This window comes from Colius striatus, chromosome 1 (genome assembly GCF_028858725.1).
Source record: "Colius striatus isolate bColStr4 chromosome 1, bColStr4.1.hap1, whole genome shotgun sequence".
Taxonomy (NCBI): domain Eukaryota; kingdom Metazoa; phylum Chordata; class Aves; order Coliiformes; family Coliidae; genus Colius; species Colius striatus.
In genome coordinates, this window is record NC_084759.1 from 133,582,134 (window position 1) to 133,608,316 (window position 26,183).

Consider the following 26,183-nt stretch of genomic DNA (forward strand, 5'->3'; position numbering starts at 1 on the left):
TAATTGGAGTTTTGCTGTTCATAAATTTAGGATGTTCCTAATGGGGAGCCAAGTTGCCATAGATAACATGGTATACTAGACTTAGTAGCTCCACTGTTTATATTCCATATAATTTGTAAAGTTACCCAAACTTTGAACAACTCACAGAAACTGTGAATCAAAGGAGGAATTCTGCTTGATATCTTGGGTTTTAAGTATCTTACAGAAAAGAATGAACCGTGCCTTGTAAACAAAAGAACCTAATATGGCTGAAGGTGCATTACTAAACAGTGAATGTTTGCTGAACTTGTTGGAGGCTTGTCACATAAATCATTTTAATACTACTTTACAGAAATTACTGTGGGCAGTGAACTCAAAACAATTTCACAACTTTCTGAAGCAAATTAGTTTTAAATCAATTCAATCTCCATTCATGTCAGTCCTTTGCTGCTTAGGAGCAACCAAATTTATTCAACAGGGACAACTGAACTTCCAAGTGTTTGAAAATTTGACTATGATGGTCACTCTTCTGGTTTTTTTTGAGCTGGGCCAAAGTTCACATGGCTATCCAAATCTTTTACATTTAACTACTCCATCTAGCATAGCAGAGATTGTGAATATTCTTGGAACCTGCTGCCACTTTGAGTTTTAAAAGTCTTCTGCAACTCATCTTCAATAGTATCTCAAAACTTGGAACCATAGCCAGTAACTTTATCACTGGTCAGGGTAGGGCTAGTTTTTCTACAGGCAATGTTTGTCACTGTCCTTAATCAAGTCATAGGGAAGTCCTTAGAATCTTAGTAACCAGTCTTAGCCCATCTTTGAATGTTTAGTGTCACAATTACCATGTTGGCTGTTTTGTGTTATCTCCCACCCAGAGCATTTGTGCTGTGTGGGAACACAGATCTGCAGGTTACTTCTTGCACCCTTTGAAAGGGGGTGCAAACTGAAGCACAGAATGACTAGCTCTGCATTTCTTTTCTTTCTTTCTTTGACTCCTTGCATTTGCTATTTGTTGATTCTGTTGTTAAATGTGGTAAACACAAATGAACTTTTCAGTCAAAAGAATCAATAATGTTTGCAAATATTGCTTATGTTTTAGTGAGGAAGGAGTCTGCAGGATTTTTTTCATTGTCCAGGGGTTCTTCTTTGTTGCGCGAGATGGGAGTGACCAGACACCAATATGATGTGCATCAGCTCCATTTTATTGTCACATAATCATCACTTATATACCTTTTCCAAATGCTATATACATGCTACAATTCATGACAATTAATTAATACTAAGGATCATGCACTATGCATAAGGCCTCAAAGTTTCATTTTTGTAACAACTTAGACACCAACCTCATTGTGTTAAAATACCAACCTTATTGTATTTAAAACATCAACCTTATTGTGCTTAAAATGTCACCCCATCTGTTCGGCCTTCAGTTAGTTTTCTCTAGCACTAGACTATGGTTATGCTTACCTTACATTTACTTAACTTCATACTATTGTTAGTTACATGTGTTACAATTTGTTAGTCAGGTGCAAGTAATCATACAATGCTAAACTGAATGCTCTATTCAATCTTCTAACAATGCTTAGTTTAATGCTCTGTCCTGTCTTCTTGCTTTGACCTTGTTTCTGTTACAATCTGCAGTTCCGGTTTTCCCCTTGCTCAAGCTTGCTATCACATGGGCATTCCTTTCTTTCCTTTTCTGCTACCGCTAACTCCATAACATTCATTATAGCCCAGGCCCCAACAGGAGTTCTGTACCCATGGCTTGTTGTCGAATCTACTTGGTCTTCATTGCAAGTTGTATTTAGTATTCCTGGTTTTTTTGCCTGTCTTCTGACTCTCCTGACCGAAAATCCCTTGTCCTATGTCTAAGCAATGCACCAGGGATACATAGTTTGGAAAATATAGTAAACTACTATCTACATGTCTGTATTCTTATATAAACAGTAGCAAGTCATGAGACATCAGAGATTGATTATGTATCTTTTTTATTTCTTCTGTAGATTTCCCCATACTTCTGTTTTATGTGCATTCTGGTACAATTTCTATTGCTGTAGGTACAAACTGTAGGTCTGCAGTAGGAAATTATTACATACTGTCGATTTTTTTTAAGTGTGTGACATTTAATGAGAGTTGCTGCAAGGAAAAAGGCAGAAAAACAATTAAACCTGGTGAAGCTGGTTTGTTTGTACTATTTGTTACTTACAGAATTATCAACTTCTAACACTTTAAAGAGCTGTGACTGATAGGTTTGGGATTTGTTAACTAAAATAAGGTTTAATGTTTTTTAATTTTTTTGAGGTGAAGAAGACTGAAGCAAGACAATCATGAGCTATGGATGAAGATAAGATTATGAACAGATGACTTTAAGCTTTAGGGGTTCATCAGCTTAACAAATTACTAGTCATTAGCAGAGATGCATTAATTGCTTGTGTGCACGTTTATACAGCACTGCACATACAATGCATTGTGTGTTAATTTAAACCAAGCAGTTAACTCTGCAAATAATATGTGTAATGGTTAACAGTCTTGGAGTAATTCTGTCATATGTAATCATCTCTGTATACCACAGTTTACAGTCACTGAGTCTGAAATGATGCAAAAATAAAACAGAAGGAAAAAAATTAGCACCGTACTATTCAACCATTTTTTCTTACTTAATTTACTGTCTTAGAGAATGAAACTTACTTCTGAATCACATTTTTTTTTTCTTTGGGCTGCTTGATTCATGCATTAAGCACACTTTTCTTTAAATGGTGCTGCTGAATACTTACTTTTTGTTAGTAGCTGTGTCACTGCTGAAGAGTGTGGGTTCTTCTGTTGTTTCTTCCTCTGTATTGGAGAATTTCCAACCACTTATGATCTTAAGCAGGTAAGAATGATGTCTGTCAGTGGATTGTAATTCAGAAATGTAAACATCTCATTTTGTCTCTTTCAATAGTAGTTTTAAAGTAAATTGTTGGTTTGGAATCCTGTTGTCCTGTCCTTCTATGTCCCACCCTTGCTTCTCTGCTTCATCTAACTATTACTGCGTCTCAAAGAGTGCTTTTTCATCTGCAGCGTTCTCTGGATGCAAAGACACGGTTAAATTAGAAAAATAAAAGAAATATAGATTCTCAACTACTCTTTCCTTAGAGTTTTTATTGCCTTGTCTTCTCCATTTTCACTGCTTTAACAAGTTGACATTCCATCTGTTGCCATAATCCCAGAGTGCCTTAGGACCACTTAATATATTTATCCGCTTCATACCTTGTAAGCATGAGCTGTGCTTTTATCCTCTTGATACAGATGAAAAGCTGAGGCAACAAAACCAAGGGAATGTTTGCAGTGGAGCACAGGATTGAGCACTGAGAGCTGTTGGAGACCAGAACTAGCAAGTCCATGCACAGTGCAGATTAGCATGGATAGATTTGTGTTGAGTTCTGCATGGCATTACCCTTGAGCTCAGAAATCCTGTCAATCACCTGTCTTGAGCTTTGGTGTCTTTGCAGCAGTCTTCCCTGTACTTTCGTTTCCAGATTAACTTGGACAGAGACTAGCTTAATTATGTCTATATCCATGATGTGGATGTGCCCTGCTAAGAGACTTGTACAAAGTTAAACTGAAATTGAATCTGGATCTCTAAAGTCTTTGGTAAGTGTCTTAAGCAACAGGCCATCTGTTATGTGCCGTGGCTTGTGAGAGACTTGATGCAGGCAAGACACCTCTGAACTCCACATTCCTATGCAGTATGTTTCATAGGCACAAAATTTTTGGATTTAGGACCTGTAGAACATTCTTTTATTTGGCTGCATGCTCCAGAGGTCTAGATGTCACTGACTTCCAAAGTACATAGAAGAGTGGAAGTTTTCTCACAACACACAAAGGAAGTTTTCTCACAACACACAAAATAAATCCCAAACTTCCCCACCACCTGCAAAGTGTCACTAGAAAAATGAAGTTTTCTTAGAATCATAGAATTGTTTCAGCTGGAAGAGACCTTTAAGATCTTTGAGCCCAGCCTTTGTCCTAGCCCTAAGTGTAACATTCACCTGTCTCTTTAACACTTCCAGGGATAGTGACTCCAGCACCTCACTGGGCAGGTTATTCCAATGCCTAACAACCCTTTCAGTAAAGAAATTCCTCCTAATATTCAACCTGAATCTCCCCTGGCGCAACTTGAGGCCATTTCTTCTTGTTCTGTTGCTTGTTACTAGGGAGAACAGACTGAGCCCCGCCTAGCTACAACTTCCTTTCAGGTAGTTGTAGAGAGCGATAAGGTCTCCCCTGAGTCTTCTTTTCTCCAGGCTAAACAGCCCCAGGTCCCTCAGCCATTCCTCATATGAGATATGCTCCAAATCCTTTACTAGCTTGGTAGCCCACCTCTGTATCCTGTCCAACACTTCAATGTCCTTGTAGAGAAGAGGCCCAAAACTGGACACAGTATTGGAGGTGCGGCCTCACCAAAGCGAAGTACAGGGGAATGATCACCTCCCTGCTCCAGCTGACAACACTATATCTGATATAGGCCAGGATGCCTTTGACCTTCTTGGCCACCTGGGCATACTGCTGGCTCATGTTCAGCCAGCTGTCAATCAACACTCCCAGGTCCCTCTCTGCCTGGCAGCTTTCCAGCCACTCTTCCCCAAGCCTGTAGCACTGCTGGGGGTTGTTGTGGCCCAGGTGCAGGACCCAGCACTTGGCCTTACTGAAACTGATGGCATTGACCTTGGCCCAGTGATCCAGCCTATCTAGATCTCTCTGTAAAGCTTCCCTACCTTCAAGGAGATCGACACTTCCACCCATCTTGGTGTCATCTGCAAACTTACTAAGAGTGCACTCTATCCCCTCATCCAGATCATTAATAAAGGTGTTTAATTAATTAATAGGGGTGGCCTCAGTACTGAGCCCTGGGGGACTCAACTCGTGTCTGGCTGCCAACTGGATTTAACTCCATTGACCATGACTCTTTGGACTTGGCCATCTAACCAGTTTTTAATTCAGGATAGTGTATGCCCACCCAAGCCAAGAACAGCCAGTTTCCCCAGGTGAAGGCTGTGGGAAACAGTGTCAAATCATAGAACTGGAAGGGACCATAGGTTGGAAGGGACCTTTAGAGGTGCCTTACTAAAGTCAAGGTAGACAACATCCACAGCCTTTCCTTCAATAAGCACGTTACCCTGTCATAGAAGGAGATCAGGTTTGTTTAAAAAGGACCTGCCCTTCATAAACCCATGCTGACTGGGCCTGATCACCTGATTGTCCTGCATGTGCTGCATAACAGAACTTAGGATCATCAGGATGATCTGCTCTATCAGCTTCCCGTGCACTGAAATCAAATTGACAGGGCTGTAATTTCCCAGATCATCTTTCTATCTCTTCTCATATATGGGTGTTATATTGGCTGAATTCCAATCAGATGGGACCTCCCCAGTCAGCCAGGACTGCTGATAAATGATGAACAGTGGCTTGGCAAGCATCCCTGCCTGATCTCAGCACTCTAGGATATACCCCATCTGGCCCCATAGATTTGTGCATGTCAATATGGAGCAGCATGTCACTGACCATCTCCTCCTGAATAGTAAGGGGGACATTATGCTCCTTTCCCCTGTTTCTTGGCCTGGGGGGCTGCCTTTGCCCCGTGAAAATGCTCCTATTACTAAAGACTGGGGCAAAGAAGGCAGTCTAATCCTCATCTTCTATTAACAAATTTCCTTCTGGATCTAGAAGGGGATGGAGTCTCTCCCTGGTCTTTCTTTTATTGTTAATGTATTTATAGAAACTTTTCTTATTACCCGTTGCCTCTAAAGCCAATTTGACTTCCAGCTGGGTTTTTGACCTTCTAATTATCTCCCTATGTAACCTAACAACATTCCTGTACTCATTGTGAGTCGTCTGCCCCTTCTTCCAGAGGCCATAAACTCCTTTTTCCTGATTTAATCCAAATCTCCCTATTCAGCCAGGCCAGTCGTCTTTGCCTCCAGCTTGTCTTGTGGCACGTTGGAATGGCCTGTTCCTGGACCTTTAAGATTTCGTTCTTAAAAAGTGTCCTGCCTTCCTGTACTCCTCTACCCTTCAAAACTTACTCCCAAGGGATTCTATCAAGTAACGTCCTAAACAAGTCCAAGTCTGCCCTTTGAAAGTCTAAAGTGTCAGTTTTGCTGCCCCGCCTCCTAACATCTCTATGAATACTTACTAATTTCATGGTTGCTGTTCCCCATCTGGCCTCCAACTGCCACGTCCTCCACAAGACCTTCTCTGTTCTTGAGACTGTAATCCAGTAGATGACAGCTATGAGATGTCTCTGTTTATGGTGTCCATTGTAATTTTTTTTAATGACTCCAAACCTGCTAATAAAATAATTTCTTAAATGATAAATAAACTAGCATTGTGTTTAACACTTAGAAGGTAGACATAAGAAGAAAAAGGGTTCCTGTTGTGTGTCTGACAGTAACAATTCTTACTACTTTCTATAGCCCCTCAAGTCATATTTTTGTCTTTTACTGTCAGAGCAACATTTGCTTTAATGGCTTCTTCAGCATGGGGAATATAAAAAGAAAAAAAAGTGGAATATTTTTTTCCTACTACCAAGATGTGGGAGAATGTTGGATTTATGTTTTCATTACAACATTGCTTTTGTGTCTTATGAGATGTCCTTTAAATTCAGATAGACAGTGTTATCTTTGATCCAGTTTTGTTACTTTTGAGTGATTTTAAGGCTTTTTTTTAAGGTGTTATCTACTCTACTCACAGAAGTGACCTGTGGAAGTGGCTGTGATATATGCCCTTGGTGTGATAGAGCTGTTACTTTGGCAGATTGGAAACCCATTTTCTTGGGAATTTTAGCTCTTTGTGCCTTTAGGTACAAATGGAAGCTGACACAATTGTTGGATATTTTTCTTGTTTGGTTTCTTAGCTTGTTCTGCATTTAAAACTTAATTATAATAAATAATTTGTGTGCAAAATCATTATTAATAACAATAATGATTTTTAACAAGAAGAAATATTTTTTGTGCTTTATGATTTATTAGATGTTAGTGATAAGATGTATATAATTCTGTGAATATTTAAATTGATGATTCAAATAAACTGTAGTGTGGTTACAAGTTAAAGCAGTTAAGGCTGCTATGTTTGTCTTCTAGTGGTTTGGTTTATCTCTCATTCATGAAGCTCAAATGTAAAAGTGAATATATTGGATCAGACTAAAAGTTTGTATATCCTATCTTTGAAAGTAGGTGGTAGGGAAAGTTTAATAGGCACTAAAGGAGTTGAAAAAAAATTACAGATCTCCTTTGAGTCATTTATCCTGTGGCATTCCTAAATTCTCTGGCAATATATTCACTTTTTCAATTACATATTCTGTGAAAAGGCATTTCCTTTTAAGCCTATTGATTGATAATTTCAATAGACGCTGACAGATATTCTGAAAAACAGTGAAGTGTCTTCCTTTCTACTTGTCATTATTGCTTTCATTTATTTAATTTTATTATTTCTGCAATGGGAAGAAAAATTGGAAATTCTAATTTAAAATCAGGTTACTGGAAAGTAGTGCTTAGTGCGTAGCATTTGCTTAGATCATAGAATCATTGACAAATTATAGGTTGGTAGAAACCTCTAGAGAACATCTGGTCCAATCTTCTGTTGAAAGCAAGGCCTTAGATTGTTACCCAAGACCCTGACAAGCTCAGCCTTGAGTATTTAAAGCAAGAAAGATTCCACCATTTCTCTTGGTAATCTATTCAAATGCATAATTGTTCTCAACTAATGGAATTTGTTCTCAGTTTTTCTTATAGCAACACCAAAGTTTTCCCTGAAGCAGCCTATGTTCATTGTTTGTTTTGGTGGCAGTCTGCTGGATAGTCTCTAATTTCTTGAGCTGGGCCAACCAAACCTGAACACAGTAGTCTAATAAGTGCTGGCTAGAGTGCAATAGTCACACCTCTTGATCTACTGGATATAGTATTGACAGTGCAGCCTGGTGGTGGATTTAAAGGCTTACACTAATAGGTATGCTATCCTGCTATACTGTGGTGTAGTTTTTCACATCAAGTTTAGAGCAGCAGCATGCACAGCACTCCATATAGAGTTCAATGAGGTGAAGAAGCCTTATTTTAAAGATAGAAATGATTTCCTCCTTACTTTTAAGCATTTGTTCTCATGTTAGATTGCTCCAATTAAACACATTAATCCTTTTATTGTTTTTCCTCCCAAAAGTGGATTTGACTGCCTTCCCTTACAGCCTCTCCTGAAGTTCACTTCAGCTAAAACACTTATCCTTCTTTGAGCCATTCAGCAGTTTTTGTAGCCCATCCTGCAGCTGTGTCACTAAGTGATACTTAGTTTTGAACTCCTCCAGCTTGAATATATGGTTGGCACAAGTGCTGACAAAACCAAAAACATTGATCTTGTCATTCCCCCATCCAAACAGCTGCAGTGTACGATTGTGTTCTCTAGTACGGTATATTGATTTTATGCATTACTGTGTGTTTTACACTGCTTCAAAGTATTTATTGGAACTGCTGACTGCTTTTTTTCTTCCACAGTATGTTTATTTCTGGTCTGATCAGGGCATCTGCAGCCCAGCTAATGCTTGTTTTCTTTGTTATGTTTAGTCTCATTAATGGGAGTGTACCTCAGAATTGTGAGATTGTAGGAGTTCATTATTCTTCCTAGAGCTAGGTGGGGTCAATTAATGTTTGTGGATTCTTGTTTTATTAAAAAAAAAAAAGCACCTTTTTTTCTGTATTCTCATGCGTGACATTTTTTAAAATGATACCTTATATTTTAGATGTACATTGAGGGAGGTCAAGGAACAGCTAAACCTTGAAAGGAAAATGTCTATATCAAAAATAGTCTGTAGAAATAGAGATTTTTTGGTTTTCGAATATTTTATTGAAGTGCGGACTGCATGACAACTCCATGTGTTTCCCAACAGTGTATCTATTTTGACATTTATCCTAGTTTTAGTCCTTTTTCAAGGTCTTGAATGTGTTTTCTTCAGGGGGCTATATTAGAGCCCAGTAGAGTATTTCTTTCAGGATGCTTCATCTTGCTTGTTGTCATAGAAGTAGCTGGGATCAAGCATATTTCCACAAAATACATTCTGGAATGTCCAAGAGTGAAAGTTTCTCACTTAAAAGCTGCTGCAGCTGTGTGTGAGCAGTAATAAATGACTGACAAAAGTCTCTGCGGACAACTTTAAATGGGTGAACTGTTCCCTGTTTCGGCAGTCTCAGGGATCTTTTTTCCCCACTGTTTGGATGCTATGTTACGAGTCTGACTCAATCCTTAGTGACAGCTTGTCAGGTTGATTAATGTAGACGCTAGAGAATAGCTCTCTGCTGTCTGATTGATTCATTTTGCCAAAAGAATTCACTTTCCTGTTGTGTGAATAATAAACAAGGGGTTTTAATGAGTTTTCCCCAACCTATTACAAATAGCATATCCTGACTGAAGCAGTGTGTGCTTTTGGAAAGCTTTAATACTTGCTGTGAGTTACGTGCTGAAGACCCACTGAATTATGTACTTCTCCCATAAATTCAAATTAGAAATGTAAAGATTAATTTTCTTCTGTGCTGTACAATTATACATGTAATCAGAAATTTCACTGATACTTAAATTGTTGCTTCTAATTTTTCTAGTTTTTAACCACTGTTTTTTTATTTTTTTTAACTCTCTTTGCTTCCCATCCTGGAAAATGTTTCTCATTAAACTATTTCTTTGCAGCTTTCCCTATTTTTTCCTAAAAGGTGACATGCAAATGATTGAAGGTGATTTATTCTTCCTTGAGGCTGTCCTTATCTCCTGTATTCCTGATGTTCATATTTTTCAGTAGTGTCTTATCTATGTTGTGGTTCTATGTGTTGGCACTCCCAGTTCCTGCATTTTCAGAGACTCACACTAGAAAGAACAGATAGCATTATGGCACAGCTTATCTATCTTCCTCATAGAGAAGCCAGAGCAATGGAATGGAGAAAATATTTATCATTTGGATCTGGATGGTTTCTGTTTCTTTATTAAAGAACTCTTGCAACCACAATTAAGACATCCTGTTTCTGGATCATTGAAGAGTTCTCCAACAAAAATAATGAAAAAGGATGTGCATAAAATTAATACAAAGGGAGGAAAACAACATGATTTTAATTCTATATCATCTCTTACTTGTGGGAAAATATACACTGAGGTATTTTCATTTTGTAAAGCTTTACTGTGTGTATAATAAAGAAATACGAAAGAAAATATGGAGGATAAAACATCCTTAGTTTCTTCCCTTCTGTCCCCCCTAGTCTCTTCCTCCTCCTTTGTTTTGTCAGAAACCTTGCTGTCACAGGTTTAGTTGTTGATATTAATGTTGTACCTATACTTTTGTGACTCAGAACTTGAGTTACTGAGTGGAGGAAGCACAGATTCTCATGAGGTTATGATCTGGTTTCTGAGCAATAGCAGCTGCTGTCTTATTTGCTTCCTTTCCCAGCCTCCATCAGAGAAAGCTGGGAGGGGTCATTTGCACTTTTGTGTGGCACCATTTTTGTAAATCTGGTAGCACTGTGCCTGCATATACATAGTTCTCCAATGTGACTTCAGATTTTTTAGTGGATAATTGGTAGATTTTGTCTGATTTCTGCTGAAAGAAGCTAAGCACCTTCTAAAGAACCTTCTTTAGGTCCTCAACTTATCGGTAAAAGATTGTAGATGCTGTAATTACCATACTGCTTTAATGACAGTCTCTGACATAGTTTTTGCTTCATTACAGCTTGAGGAAGAGAGGAAGGCTTCTTCCATCATTGTTTCTGCCCTGTAGTGTCTGCTACTTCTGTCTTTTCTTCCAAGACTGCAACCTGATGTGACATTCATTTCAGCAGTGACTCTTTTTGCTGCAGTATTAGTGCAGATTTATGTCTGGTCATTGAATGTATTTTCTGGGTAGTCAGCTCAAGGTTGTCTGTGTTATAGGATGTGTTGTGGGTAGGTTTAGCAAAGAAAACCTTCAAACCCAATAGCACGAAGAGGAAAAGCAGGCTTATTGAATTACGGCTGCTTAGGAATATATAGGCTATCTAACTCTGTCCTAGGGCTGGAATGAGCATAGCGATACTGAAACAAAAGGCAGTGTACAGAATCAGGAACATATGCTTGAAAGGAAAAACCTTGTGAGCACAGGGCTTGCCACAGAGACAAGATATCATCACTATCCTGGCTGGACCTGGAATTATTTTTGCTCTGAATAATTAAATTGTATTTGTGGTACTTTTTTGCTGAAGTTAGGTTTCCCATTTATTTTAATCTAAAAATCCTTAAGAAACACAGATAGAGAGCATGACATTACTTATGATTGAGTTTGAGAACACATCTTAGGAGGGAGGAACAGCTGAGGGAAATGGGGTTGTTTAGACTGGAGAATAGGAGGCTCAGGGGAGACCTTACCACTTTCTACAACTCCCTGAAAGGTGGTTGTACCAAGGTGAGTGTTGGTCTCCCAAGCTACAAGTGATGGGACAAGAGGAAACAGACTCAGGTTGTGCTATAGGAGGTTTAGATTAGATATTAGGACTGTATTGTTTGCAGTGGGTTGTTATTTTATAACTACTTGTGCATGTAATTGGAAAATCAAACCTTGTAATCTAGTCCTGTCTGAAATGCATTTTTAGAAAATGAATAGCTGAGCTATTGATGAAATGGAATGGAATGGACAACCAAAAATACCCACCAAACCAACAACTTCAAGGGAAGTCTTGAACTTGAGCATCCATAATCAAAAGGATTTTTGAAAGCTTTCATCACTGACTGGGCTTTGCTGCTGCTGAAGTGAGCTCTCTGAAAGAGGAATGGGTTGATGACCAGTTTTCAGACTCCTGAATGAGTGGCGAGATGCTAGTACCTGAAGATTTCTTAAACTTGCTCTCAACAGCTTGTGACAGAGTTCTTTGTGTCTTGAAAACTCTGTTGTCTTTCCAGCTCCATGGGCAGGCATCATCTTGCCTTAATTATCTGTCTGTGCTGAGAGGTATCTGCTATGGTGATCTATGCTAAGGATGCTGTATCTGAGAGAGTCTCCAAGGCTCCCTTCATAGTTGGCAGAGAGGCTATGAAGTTGTTCTAATGTAGAGCTTCAGATCAGACAGGTAAACATGATTACAAGAGCTTCTGTGTTGTTACTTTGTAGACCGCTAAACCAAAGTGAGATGGATCTGAGCCTGAATATTCAGTTTAGTGTTGCTCTGAGTGATTAATAACAAGGATGTTTTCATTTGCAGACTCCCAGGGTACATGTTTTTTATGGTGGTTTGTTTCTGTTTTCTTTTGGTTTTTTACTATGGTTTTTGAGTAGGAAACTTGATTTAAAATGTCTTTGGCTTATGAGCAAAAACTCTTACCTTGATTTATTTGCTATTAAATGACATGACTCCAGGTTATTTCCATTTATGGTATTAATTAGGAAGTCATTCAAATGTAATAATGGGGATAGAAAATACATTTCAGTTGACAAATGACATGAGCTTTTATTTAACATTTCTTATTCAAAGGTACTGAGTTGGGAAGATTTGCTTAAGTGAACCCATTCTTCTGTCTTCAGAATAGTGGGGTTTTGTAAAACCAGATTCCTAGTCATTCTGAATTGATACACCCATGTGATACCATGGCAAAAGCATAAAGAGCTCCATTTATTCATGACTTCATGAGAACTTTCCACAGTGAGTGCAAGCTGACAACACAGGAACACTGCTGTAGCTACCTACCACTGAACTGTGTCCTTGAGGCAATTTCTTTACAGAGGCTTCCTTTAATAGATTTGCTCACAAAAAGATGCCTGCTGCTGATGCCTTCCAAGTAGGTTTGGGATACTGGCAGAAGGAAGCATGACAGTGTCTTATATTGTGCTTATTTGTTCTGTAGATGAAAGGCTTTGTAGTTTTTTCCTTTCCTAAGCAAAACTGGGAGTCAAAAGTAAGAAGAGCTCAAGGACCTGGGAGATACCATATTTACCTTGTGATTATGTGCAAGTTGTGTTCTACTGCTGCCTTTCATGAGTGCAAGTCAAATAAATACATACATACACAAAGTTAAGAATCACAAGAAGCCTAATACTTTTCCTGTGCTAACCCTGCTAAAAGGAAAACTAACAAAAACTCCAAGATTAAAATAGGGATAAGGAATATGGTTGAGGACTGTTAAGATGCCTTTCTTCTTCAAATTCTAAAGCCTTTTATTAAGGATTACAAGGTAGGCACCTGAGAGTACAGAGGCTTTTTCTGTCTTAACCAATGCCCTGCGGACTTGGCAGACTTGAGAGTATGCCTGTGTACCTCTCTGTTAGTCAGATCCCCTGTTCACTACAGATCATCTCTCTGTTTTTTTCACCTTACATTTTTTGCTGTACTTGTAACAACCTCTGGAGTAGCAAGCAGATGGGATAACATTTTATTAGCTGTGGTACTTGAGTTTGAGAGCTGTATAAAAGTCAGACTTCAATGCAACTGTTTGTATCTTATAGGTGTCCAGCTTTTCCTATGAGATTTGAATTAAACTTCTCAGCAGTGGGCTGCCACTGGGAACATATCTCATACTTAGGAGACTGTTGGAGAAGGGGGTTTCTGTAAGTAATTTGAGATTGTGAGGTGGTAACAACTTCTTGACTGTATGAGGCTAACCTGTGTATGTAGTTGGGTAGGGCTGACCCATGAGTGTCGTCTACACTCAAAGCATTCACAGAATCACAGAATGGTAGGGGTTGGAAAGGACCTTTAGAAATCATCTAGTCCAGCTCCCCTGCAGAAGCAGGTCCACCTAGATCAGGTCACATAGGAACGCATCCAGATGGGTTTTGAAAACCTCCAGAGAAAGAGACTCCACAACCTCCCTGAGCAGCCTGTTCCAGTGCTCTTCACCCTCACAGTGAAATAATTTTTTCTTATATTTTTTTTGTGTTCCAGCTTCATCCCATTACCCCTTTGTCTTGTCTCTAGATACAACAGAAAAAAAGTGATGCCTCAATCTCATGACATCCACTATTTAGATATTTGTAAATATTAATGAGATCCCCCTGCAGTCTCCTCATACCCAGGCTGAACAGCCACAGATCCCAAAGCCTTTCCTCATAAGGAAGATGCTCCAGTCCCCTGATCATCTTGGTGGCCCTGCGCTGGACTCTGTCCAGAAGTTCTCTGTCCTTCTTGAGCTGGGGAACCCAGAACTGGACACAGAACTCCAGATGAGGCTTCACCAGGGCAGACTAGAGAGGGGGAGCAGAACCTCCATTGACGGGCTAGCCACACTCTTGGTGCATCCCAGGATGCCATTGACCTTCTTGGCCATAAAGGCACATTGTTGGCTCATGGCTAGTTTATTATCAACCAGGACTCCAAGGTCTCTCTGCAGAGCTATTCTTCAGCAATAAACCCCCAGCCTGTACTGGTGCATGAGGTTGTTCCTCCTGAGGTGCAGGACTCTGCACCTGTTCTTGTTGAACCTCATGAGTTTCCTCTCTACTCAGCTCTCAAGCTGGTCGAGATCCTGCTGAATGGCAGCACAGCCTTCTGGTGAATCAGCCAGTCCTCCTAGTTTGGTGTCATCAGCGAACTTGCTGAGGGTACACTCTGTCCCCTCATCCAGGTCATTGATAAAGATATTGAACAAGACTGGCCCCAGAACCAATCCATGTGGAACCTCACTGCCCACAGGCCTCCGTAGGAAATTGGCCAGAGTCAAGACATACACCCAATGTGAGTTAAAATTCTTGCTCCCTTTACTGCTGTGGTACACGGCTATTTATACAATTCATGGCTATTCCCACGACCCAGGAAAGCATTCTGATTGATTGCAATGCCTTGTCCACGCACCCCAACTACTAAGCCCATTGGCTAAAACATGGAGATCATGCTTCTTGTTGTAACATTGTGAACTGCCATATTCTAAGTCGATTGAAGGACTTTCAAGCATTTTGAGGCCTGGATTGTTCAAGCCCTCAACCAGGCCATGCCCTCTTTCTATTAACCATTCTTCTACAATTCCCTCTTTTTCTTTTGCACAATCCAGGCCTGTTTAGTAACTTGCAATACAAACTTCTTAGCACATAACATTATACAACTTAATACACAAAGTCCAACTAGTACAATGATTAAAACCAACAATCCTGTTTTCAGTAAGCTTGCCAACCATCCCCCCAGACCCAACCAACTTGTGAGTGTGTCTATTCCAAAAAATCCCGCATCTTCTTTAATCTTTTGCCTATGTTCCATAAGTTGTTGTATGTGCTGGTGGATGGCTTTTGAATGGTCGCTAAGATCCATACAGCACATATCAACAAAATGCTCGCAACCGTGGCCATGAGCTAACAATAAAAAATCAATGGCAGCCCTATTTTGCAAGACAGTATGTTGAGTAGAAGAGAGATCATTGGCCCATCCTGAAAGGATTCTACTAGTACAATTAGCTTGTTTTGCAACCCAGCAAGATAATTTTTCTATGTTTCTGTGAGCTCTAGCTGCAGCAACACCTGGTGCAAGAATAGAGGAAAAAATAACCTTCCATCTATTCCATAATTCTAAGTTATCATCACACTGCAGTGATGGTTTATGCCACATCTCTTTTCCATCGTGTTGAGTGAGTAACATTAGGGTGATGATGAGGTAGGGCTAAGCTCAGTTGGCCAATTGTACATGGGCCTCCTGTCGGGTGTGACGGTATCCCATCCCATGCTCGATTTCCACATATCAAAAAATACCCCGGAGAAAATCGCCGTTGAAGGCTTGTTACTGAGGTTACGTTGGTTTTCATTATTTCACATCAAAAGTCCCATCTGCTTTTGTTCGCTATGGGGTATACCAGTGTTGGAATCGCAGGCTTGGTCTGGTGACTAGTTTTATCTAATTTTTGAGACACATTAAAAAAGATACAACGAGATGAGTTTAATGAATCCAATAACTCAAACTGTTGAGGTTCGGGGCCAACAGGCAATGCATCATCCCAAAGGCATCTGCTGGGGTCATGTTCGGTTTTGTTAAAACAAACTCTGGTTGCTCAAACAAAATCCTTCCATATGACGTTGTTTACAGGGACCCCTACCAAACATGTTACAAAAGGAGTACTCAGTGTAGCAAGGCTAGCACAAAAGGTGGTGGTATTCAGGGTATGGGCCAAAGAGACCCCGATATTCTGCTGCAGGTCGAAGAGTCCCGGGGTAGCATCACACTGTGCCACACTAAGTAAACATACAATACTGAACATATAAACCTCTTGTCTTGCTCAGTCCTTTGCGCCGCATTTTCTCATTGGTCATCATTCAACAGTAGATACAGGATCGTGGTCCTTCAATACTTCATACAGCACGAGTCCACTTACAGGGAGCCCACAAGGGACCTTTTAGGGACTTGAGGGCGGCTTCTAAAGCCTGGGTTTGCGCAGAAGTGGCTTCCTTAAGAGCTTCCACTTGTATCGATGCTGCACCCTTTACTGCCTCAGTTACAAAAGCTGTCTGTTGATGTGTCTCACTGTTAGTCACCCGTTCTAGCATTTCATCTATAGGAGCATTTTTTGAGAGAGTAGACAAAAGCATCTTTGCTTTGGCATTTGCATTCTCAAAGGCTAACATATGTAACATTTGCTTCCTAAGATCCTCACTCAAGTCAGGCACCTGTTCTAAAGACTGCACTAAACGGTTAACAAAATTCCTGTAGGGCTCTTGCATTCATTCCCTGTTTTACTGAAGTAAATGAGGATGCCTTTTTATCTGCCGGTATTAAAAAGAGTGCCTGCTTTGCTGCTTGTGAGACCGCATTAAGTATTACCGCAGGAAAAGTCAATTGAGTATCAGCGTTAGCATACGTCCTGCGACCCAATAATATATCTGCCTGTAAGGTGTACAGGGGATCTCCTATTGTGCGTAGTACGGAGGCCACTTTCTGTGCTTGTCTTTCCCATTCCTTTTCCCACAGAAGATACTGTGAGGGGGTTAAGATAAGCTTCACTGTTGACTTGAAATCATTAGGTGTCATTACTTCAGAACCAAACAAGTAATTTAACAGGGGGCTTAGTTGGCTCAGAATGGAGCCAGTACTGAGACAATAGAACGAATTTGCTGCATTAATTTCCATTCAAAAGGCTTCCATCCAGCACTCTGTTGCTCTCTCCCCAGAGGAACATTTTGAATCGGACAAGCCACCTCGGCTTGCCACTCCCTTTCCAAGATAGCATCTCTGATAACACCAGACCAGGGGCTCTGTGCTGTAGTAGGACAAACGACCACCCCCCGCCACTAGTGGTTATTTGTGCGTCCCCTACTGGTATGCCATCCACTATTCCCATATCTTGCATCTTTAATTCTAGTTCTGTAAACAAATTGTCAGATGGTCACCGTTTTTGTGACTTTTTTCTGGGATTTAACATCGGTCGGAGGAGCAGGAAGTAGACATTCCTCATCAGAAGCAGAGTCCATATCGGGACTTCCCTCCGCCCACCTGGTATTTGCCCCCACTGCCGCCGCAGCCTTCTCAGCCGAGTTTTTTACTGGGACAATTACACCTTTAGCAGTTTGGGAGGAGTCATTATCAAAAATTCGGGTGGAATCAGGGGTTGGTGAAACTTCAGCCCCCAGCATTTTAGTAGCAGCCATCGCCATTTTCTTTTCAGATACGATTTGTTCCAGATTGTTAATAATTTCCCTCCAGGTGCCTCCAAGTTCTTTAGCTATCTTATTGCCTTCAATTGTAGCATCCCATAACGAGTTTCCAATCTCTCGCCACTCTGATGTGCTAAATAAGAGCTGGGGCTTTTTTAGGTGTCCTTTCTCCTTTGCCCATCGGCAGAGCTCACGGAGCTTTTTTGTGCTTACACTCACCTCTCGTGTAGTGAGACACTGTTCTAGTAGTGTGAGCGCTGCTGATCCATTGTATAAAATAAGCGGTCTTACCGGTGCAGGTCCGTGCCTGCGCGCCAGCCAGAACAGCTTATCTTACCTCTTTTTTTTTATTGCTGCAGACGCTGCCTGCTTCCAATGCCCTACTCCTTGTCTGCCTCCTTTGCACTCTTTGTGCCGGGATGCAGATTCAGGAATCCTCTCCGGGTTTAGACGATCTGCATTTAAGCGTACTCTGGGCGGTCCCTGTTCAGGCGCCAGATGTAGGAAATTGGCCAGAGTCAAGACATACACCCAATGTGAGTTAAAATTCTTGCTCCCTTTATTGCTGTGGTACACGGCTATTTATACAATTCATAGCTATTCACGCGACCCAGGAAAGCGTTCTGATTGGTTGCAATGCCTTGTCCACGTGCCCCAACTACTAAGCCCATTGGCTAAAACATGGAGATCATGCTTCTTGTTGTAACATTGTGAACTGCCATATTCTAAGTCGATTGAAGGACTTTCAAGCATTTTGAGGCCTGGATTGTTCAAGCCCTCAACCAGGCCGTGCCCTCTTTCTGTTAACCATTCTTCTACAGGCCTCCAGCTTGACTCTGTGCCATTGATCACCATCCTTCGGGTTCTGTCATTCAGCCAGTTCTCAATCCACCTCACCATCCACTCATCCACACTGCTTGAGCTTTTCTGTGAGCGTGCAATGGGAGACTGTGTCAAAAGCCTTGCTGAAGTCAAGTAACATCTGCTGCTCTGCCCTCATCCAGCCAGCCAGTTATACCCTCATAGAAGGCTGATAGATGGCTCAGATACAGTAAGTTGGCCACTTGTGATGTATGTGGTCATGCTTATTGACTTTTCATTTCTTGTCCTTTTAGTGCTTACCCAGCCTCGGAGCAAATTTGCATTTTTGACAGAAACAATGGCTTTGTTGAGACAATGAGACCCTGCAGAGTAGAACTGCAGCAGTTTATTGAAGAACAGAACATGCCTTTGAGAGTGTTGCTATTGGTGAAAGAGGGACATAAGAAAATAGCTCAACTTGTCTCTAAAACCCAAGGCTGATATTTCAGGGTTCAAAGTCAGCAGAAAAAGCCCCACACATAGCTGTATTTGATAACTACAAAATAAACACAACTGATGCAAAAAAAAAAAAGAAAGTTAATGTAACCCTGGACCTCTGTAGTGCTTTTTAACATTGCCTTTTGGGAGAGGACCATGCCTAATGCAGAACACTAGGGAATATGAATGGTTTAAATTTTTGATACTTGGGACAGAAAATCTATTTAGTTGAAATAGAAAAGAGAGCTCCCTGTGAAAGATATTGTATGTCATCACTGCCACATAAAATAATCTTATCTTAATTATAATTTTCTGTCTACAAGTCATTCTTGGTGGTGGAAAATAGCAGCCTTTTACTGACTTGCTTATGGGTTACAAGTACTCAATTTCAGAATTATCTGAGACAACTGCTGTGGTCAGGTTTTAGCTAGAGTTCATGGGAAGTTTGGTTTCAATGAAAAATTGATAGATGAACTAGATGAGCTATAAATAGAAGCCTAAAAATAACATAAGCCCTGGTACAGCACTAAACCTGCCAGACAAGACGTTTGTCCTGGTGTGAGAAACAAAGCAAGCTTTCTCGTGAAAGACTCAGGTCAGACTCTGCAGGGAAGCACTTTTATTAAGCGTTCTTGCAAGAGAGGGTCTCCTAGCTAGTAGGCACACCTGATAGATACAATATTTGGCTTTTTATACCCTATCCTGGCTGCAAGGTCCCTCCCTTGTTTCCCCATTGATTAGGTGCTCCAAGATCTACAACTTTTCGAGGCGCCTAAAACCTCCCCAGAGGATGTCTGGTTTCTATATCTTATCGTGGATTCCCCCACTATCCTAAGATTCAAACTCTAATTAACATTTCAAACAAACAGATGTTAGTTGCTACACAGAAACAGTCCCAAAGTTAATTCACTGATTTAGGCTACACAGAAACAGACGAGGCCTGTTCACTGATTGATACTATACAGAAACCGATAACAGAAAAAAATCCCAAACAATTCTTTGTCTTCATTTCTCTTCTAATTCTGCAAAAACAACATCAGCATTTCTCACACTGGGAGCAAGGTTTAACTTTGTCTTGGTTTTATCTAGCTGGGAACAAAGAGCCAGGAGGGTGCTCACTCACTCCTCCCCCTCCTGGCGGAGCAGGGAGGGGAACCAGAGAAAAAGGGGAAAAACACGCGTAGGTTGAAATAAGAACGGTTTAATAGAACAACAATAAGAAGAAACAAGTTCAGAAAAAAAAAAAAACAGTTTAACAGTAAATGAGGGGATATACAAAAGGAATGGTGCATGCCGTAGCTGCTCACGACCCGGGACACTACACGACTGCTCCCGACCGGCAGCCGAGCTCGCGCTTCCGCAGCCCCGCCCCAGACTAGCTCCCTGCCTGTATGTACTGAGCATGATCTAGCCCGGGTCAGCTGCCCATGCTGTGCCCCTTCCTACTTCCTCATCAAAGTTAATTCTATCCTAGCCCAAACCAGGACAGACTTCTATTATTCTGTCTGTCTATATGAGTTTACTACTTCTCTTAGGACCCTGCACGTAACCTAGGCTGGAACACAGTGGAGCTCTGGCAGTGTTGCTGTGTGCAGAAGGCACCATCTCAGGATACCACTCAGGAGCTGAGGTTCTGCTTGAGGAGATTCTGAGTAAAACAACAGTAAAAAGTGCTCCCAGCAGCTGAAAATTTGTGATGTGAAGTGTGAAATACTTCATATATATATATATACACACACACAGAAATGGTGAGCCAGAATTTAGAGACTGATTTAGGAAAGAGCTACAAACTGAACCCATGTCTCCAGAGGTTTGATTTAAAGGTCTCAAGTGCAATATTTTTCTCCTTTCCTTAGAACATCCTGATGACGAGGGTCCTTCTAGAGCGTTGGAGAGTTTTTAGGTCAATAATTCTGCAGACATTTCCTCAATTTCCATTCTGAAGTGATGATGAATCCAGAATGGTCTGTAGACTCTGTGAAAAATAAATTACTTTTGAAAAAGGTGATTTGTCTCTGTTTTCCCTCTGCCTTTTTCAGCTGGAGAGAAAGAGAGGAATTGTAGGAAGGGGAAAGCAGTAAATCTATCCCTTTATAAAGGCAGAGTGCGGCTAATGTCTCTCTAGTCTGTGATTGTTATGATCCAAAAATAATTGTAGGGCAGTTGATTGTAAATGTGGTGACAGCTCTTGAAATGAAAAAAGTGATTGAAAGGTGAAGGGACACTCTGTGAATCTTTTGAGAAGACAGATGAACTTCACATGCTGATTACTAGAGTCTGTCTTGACCCCCAAGCTAGGGTTCTTGTGCAATGAAATTCACAGATATGAGATTGTCATGCACACATGTGGCCTTATAAATGGATGAACACTGCAGAAGAGTGAATGCTGAGCAAACATTCTGGCTAGGAAGCAATACAAAAAGGTAAAGTATTTGTTGGTGTTACTGTTAGAGCTTTTATGAAAAAAAAACCTCCTGTTATTTAATGATGGCTGTAAATAGCTGCATGGCTGTGTATGTGTGAAGATCTTGTGTCCAGTGATGTGCTAGTTATACGGTATTGTTCTAAGAGAAATTGACTCTTTTTTACTTGCATTCATAGCAATGCAGGAGTGCTAGAAGGTAAAACTTCATCTGTTGCACTTCCTTACTGTAGTAATGGTGTTCCTCTGAAAATGCTGATACTTTGTGCCCAGTATCATGTTGCATAGAAGCTAATTTCTACATCACTACCTGTGATTAAGAAGTCTATATGGGTAGCCTGTTCCCTGGAAAGTCCATGACCATTCCCTATTTTACCTTCCTTTAATTTTTCAAGTTATGCATAAAGGTCACTCATGCCAAGCTGATCTGTATCCTGGTTGATTGTCAATTTTTTGCTTTTCAATGCAGTTTTCTGTTGAAATTGTTTCTTGGTGGCCAAGAATTTTAAATCAGTTATGTAAACTCATCAATCAGATTAATCATATGGTAGGAATCTATTATATTATTATTTGCTAAATTTCTTTGGCTATATTCTCTTGCTAACTCTAATTGGAACTGCTGTACAAAGACCTTTCTTAACCCTGTTTAGGGTCAATATCTGGTGTTGCTGAAGAAAATTAAAGAAAACTCCTCGCATCTAAGCAATTAAACAGTGTTCTGCTGTGGAAGGAAAACAATTTTCCTTCATAACCCCTCATCTCAGTACTTACTGAAGCAAGAGGTTTGATTTCCCATGTCTTAAGATGAAGCTAATTTATTTAATACTCTTTTTCTGTGTTTGTGTAGATCATTGTAAGTGATTTCAAGGAAAAGCAAGGCTTTTTAATTTCCAGTTTGCATACTCTATTCAGTCTTCTTATTGCCAAAAGCAGTATTAAATACTCTAGAGAGAAGGTCATTTATCAGCAAGAGGATTTTTGGGACTAGTGAAGAATTAAGTTATTTTTATATTATGAAACCACAGTATCAGAATTAGGTCACTATTTCCTTTAATGTTTTTGTATAACTGGCTGAGAAATCTATGGAAAAATTAACATAGCAAAGAGTGTGGTTTTGATAAACCAGGGAAGAGCACTTGGTTGTCCAAGGCACTGCTAAGGGATGCATTGATGCTGCGAGTCAGGTGGATCAGTAAAAGCACTTTACTTAAATCTGGTTTAAAAATCATATCTCACATTGTGTTTGGAGGCCAATGATGGATTTATTTCCTTTGGACGAGAGGGAAAACAGCCTTCCTGGGGACTTTTCAAAAGTGTTGGAGTGCTAATCCTGACTTCCTAGCCAAGACCAGCATGGGTGATTATGCACTGCCTTCTTATGTTCCGCATCATGTCCGAGTGGGCAGACTGTGCTTCAATTCCTGTCCCAAATGTGTTATCACAGTTATTTTCCCTGCTGTACCTTGTGCTGGTTGTATGGATCTTAAACAGTGCTTTTACCACCATTATTTTATTATTCTGTTGAGGTTTGTAGGAAGAGATTATGTCTTTATTTGGTTAAATAACGTAACTGGAGAAAAGAGCGTTAATGTGTCAGAACAATGTCAGGAGACTAGCAGAGACATGAGCCTGATTGCAGAAGGTGGTGTATAAAAGCACAGTTACAGGCAGGGTTGGTTTTAGGAGCTTGCACACTTGGAAAATGAGGCAGGTAGAGCTGGTGAAGCAGGAGTGGAATTTGTTCTGGAGGTAATGATTTAATTCACAAGGTGTAGGAAGGGAGAAGAAATGTAGACGAGATAAGACTTCATGAGCCTCTAAGCCAAAGAAAATAAGGAACTCAGGTAGTAGTTGTGAAGACCAGTGTTCAAGCCATTGGCTGATTGAAACAATGAAGGAAACCCCTCGGGTGAAATTCTGTGTTATCTTGAAAACCCATTTTGCCTCCTGTGGAACAAGCTGAGACTCATTCTCTTTGCTTAGCCTCTAGTTCTATGTTCCTGGTACCCAGCTCTGCATAGCTTAGAGTGAGTTTTGAATGCTGCTGCGTGTCTATGGACACAAAAGGGAGAATAGTACTTTCTTCCAGAACTTATATTTAAGATGCTTTGAGGAATACATATAGGCCCACATTGGCCTTTTTCTTCTTTTTCCACTGACCACTGCATGTGTGTATGGTATGGAATGGTGCTGGGATGGAGCATCTTATGTAACAGGTGATTGCAATGATTAGTGCAACTACTCTGCCACTAATAAAAATGGTACAAAGCTTTTTAAAAAGCTTAAATGGTCTTCTTTCTGTGCTTTGCCTTTGGAAACAAGGAGGAGAAGGCTCTTAGGTTCTGATTAATGTTGCTACTTTGAAGGGAATACCTTCCGACTGGAGAAGAAGAGAACTCTGGATTATTCTCTGAAACATTTGCTGTCATGGTTTAGCAAGGAGCCAATTTTGCTTGGTAACAGGGAGAGGGGGTTGCAGTGAAGACCTGGTAAAGAGTTCTTGAGCTTTCCCTCAGCTTTTGGGTTCAGACCCACCTCCGGCCCAGCTGGGCCAATCCTTCACCTCTGTGATTACTTTTTAAGGATGGTAATTTGAAGTGCTTGGGAGGAGGTGTAAGAGTGGTACAAGATGGAGGTGACCACGCAGACCACAGAGTCAGAGATGGAGGAAGGGAGGAGGAGAACCAGACCAGAGACCCCTGTGCAATGCATGGCGAGAATGCGTGTTGTACCCCTGCAACCCATGGAGGGCAGTGGCAGGACTGAGAGCCAGCAGCATCATATGAGTGCACCTGGATGGGCAAGAGACTATGTGAGGAGGCGGCCATGGCACAGGCCGTGCTGGAGAGCCCAGGGAATGCAGAGCAGACCCACATGAGAGGCAGAGAGGAGCTGCAGCCTTTGGGATGAAGTCAGAGCAGCCTGTGCAGGGCTGCTGGTGTGGGTGTGTGGGGGTGTGTGGGGGGGGGTGGGTGGGTGTGGGGGTGTGTGTGGGGGGGGGGGGGGTGTTGGGGGGGGGAGGGTGGGGGGTGTGTGGAGAAGGTGGTTTTAAAGGGCTGGTTGTACTCTTCATCGTTGTACCACTCTGTGTTGTTTTGTGTTTGTTATGTTTTGGGGTTTTATGGTTGTGCTTTAGTTAGTGTTGCATTAAATTATTTTCTGTTTTCTTTCCCAAGCTGAGTAGCCTGGTCTGTTTTGTCCTGGAGTATAAGTGGCAGTTAAGCCCTCCCTGCCCTTTGGTCTTTGGTACTTGAAGCCAATCATGGTCTTTTGTTCCCTGATGGGCCTAAACCAGGACACTTACCTTCAAGACTGCATTCTTCTAGCTACTGTAAAGATCTTGCTATTTGTTTGTGATACTGGGGAACACATCTGCTGTTTATATTTGTATCCTGGAGTATAGTTACTTTTTACAGTACTAGCATACGTAAAAATTAGTTCTGAAGAAGTGGAGTTTTGGTTTACTTATTCTCTGTAGAACTTGCTGACTGCTTGTATTTTAGCAACCAAATACAAAAATCAAATTGTTTTGGTAAGTCATTTTGTGCAAAGCACAGAAACCGGTCTCCACATAGCCAAACGGTGAGGTAGGTGTAAGTTGCCTCCTCCACTGGCTTCTCATGGCACCATATACCTATGTGACCACAAGTGACATTTGAAATAGCCTAACCTGAGCAACGGAATCATTCTTTATTTGTTGCAGTACTCATTCTGAATTAAGAGAGCTCACCACATTTTTATTAGTGCTTTCTTTATTGTCAAAAAACCAAACGCTTAACAAAACCCACAAGTCTACATTTATTTTTTTGACTGCCAAGTGGAAGTTAGTTTTATGTTTTTACTATGTTCTCTTTATGGAGAGCATCCATCCTAGCAGATGATGGGTTTATTTCCTTTGGATGATAGACAAACCAGCATATTTTCACTGCTTTAGCTGTTCAGATTCTGGTTTTGGTTATTTAATGATTCTTGTCCTCTGTTCTGATTTCTTAGTCACCCAAGACAGCACCTTTCCCCGTTTGTGTTGTCCAAATGTTAAGTTTTAAACTCTTGGGATACATTGTGCTGCAATGGTTATAGTGTATCTTGACTCAGTGAGCAGAGATGCAGAGAATGGAAAAAAAGGAGGAGAGATGGATTCTTATAAATAGGGGATTTTTTGGTTGATGTTTGAGCCTGCTTATAGTGTTCTGACTAAATTAAGCAAAGTCATGGGAAAAAAGAAAAGTTCTGTTAAACCCTTGCAATAATACGTGCTCATTTTGAGTTGTTTCATCAGCATTAGCCTGATTTGGGTTTGCTGACTTGCCTTCTTGATCAAAAATAAATTCCTTTTCTTTGTGTATTAATTCATTTTTATTATGAAGTGTGTGCACTAGCAATGTATAGCTAGATACAAGACATTTAATGAAGTTACTTTCCTTGACTGAATTAAAGCTCCATTTGAAATCGGTAAGACGGATGGAATGATGTTACCAGCAAATTATATGATAGCCATGTAGCAGTTAGAATTGGAAAGATTTCAATATTTCCAGATTATCATGACTTTGAATCTCCAGTCGTTCAAAGTTATCTTAAGGCCTTGATCCCAGAGTCACATGTTTATTCAAAACCCTAGCTGAAGGAAACCAAACCAAAAAACTAGATAAAACTTTAGCCCTCACAATTTTGGAGAAAATCTTGAAAACATGAATCAAAACATGTAGCAGGGGAAAAAGAACAGGAAAATAATCCAGAATATATTACTTAGTGAAATTCACTCTGGTTTTTGATTGATTTTTAAAAAAAGCTGTTAAAAATGAATTTTAGAGGGACCTGACTGATATTTTTTGCTGTAAACAAAGGGAGTAAAAGTTAAGAGAGGAAGTGTGCATATGGTAAGCAAGT

The 26,183-nt window shown here is 40.6% G+C and overlaps 1 protein-coding gene across 5 annotated transcripts in view; it reads left to right on the plus strand.

Moving 5' to 3' along the window:
* The window catches only part of TSPAN9 (tetraspanin 9), a 175,396-nt gene that overhangs the window by 80,792 nt on the left and 68,421 nt on the right, over nt 1-26,183 (plus strand). For 2 of the 5 annotated variants that reach the window (XM_062008093.1, XM_062008084.1), the window contains one exon: nt 17,935-18,111. The exons of the other annotated variants lie outside the window; for them this stretch is intronic. In XM_062008093.1, coding sequence (XP_061864077.1) covers nt 17,935-18,111 — 177 coding nt within the window. The remainder of the gene's footprint in view (nt 1-17,934; nt 18,112-26,183) is intronic. 5 annotated transcript variants of the gene reach the window in all.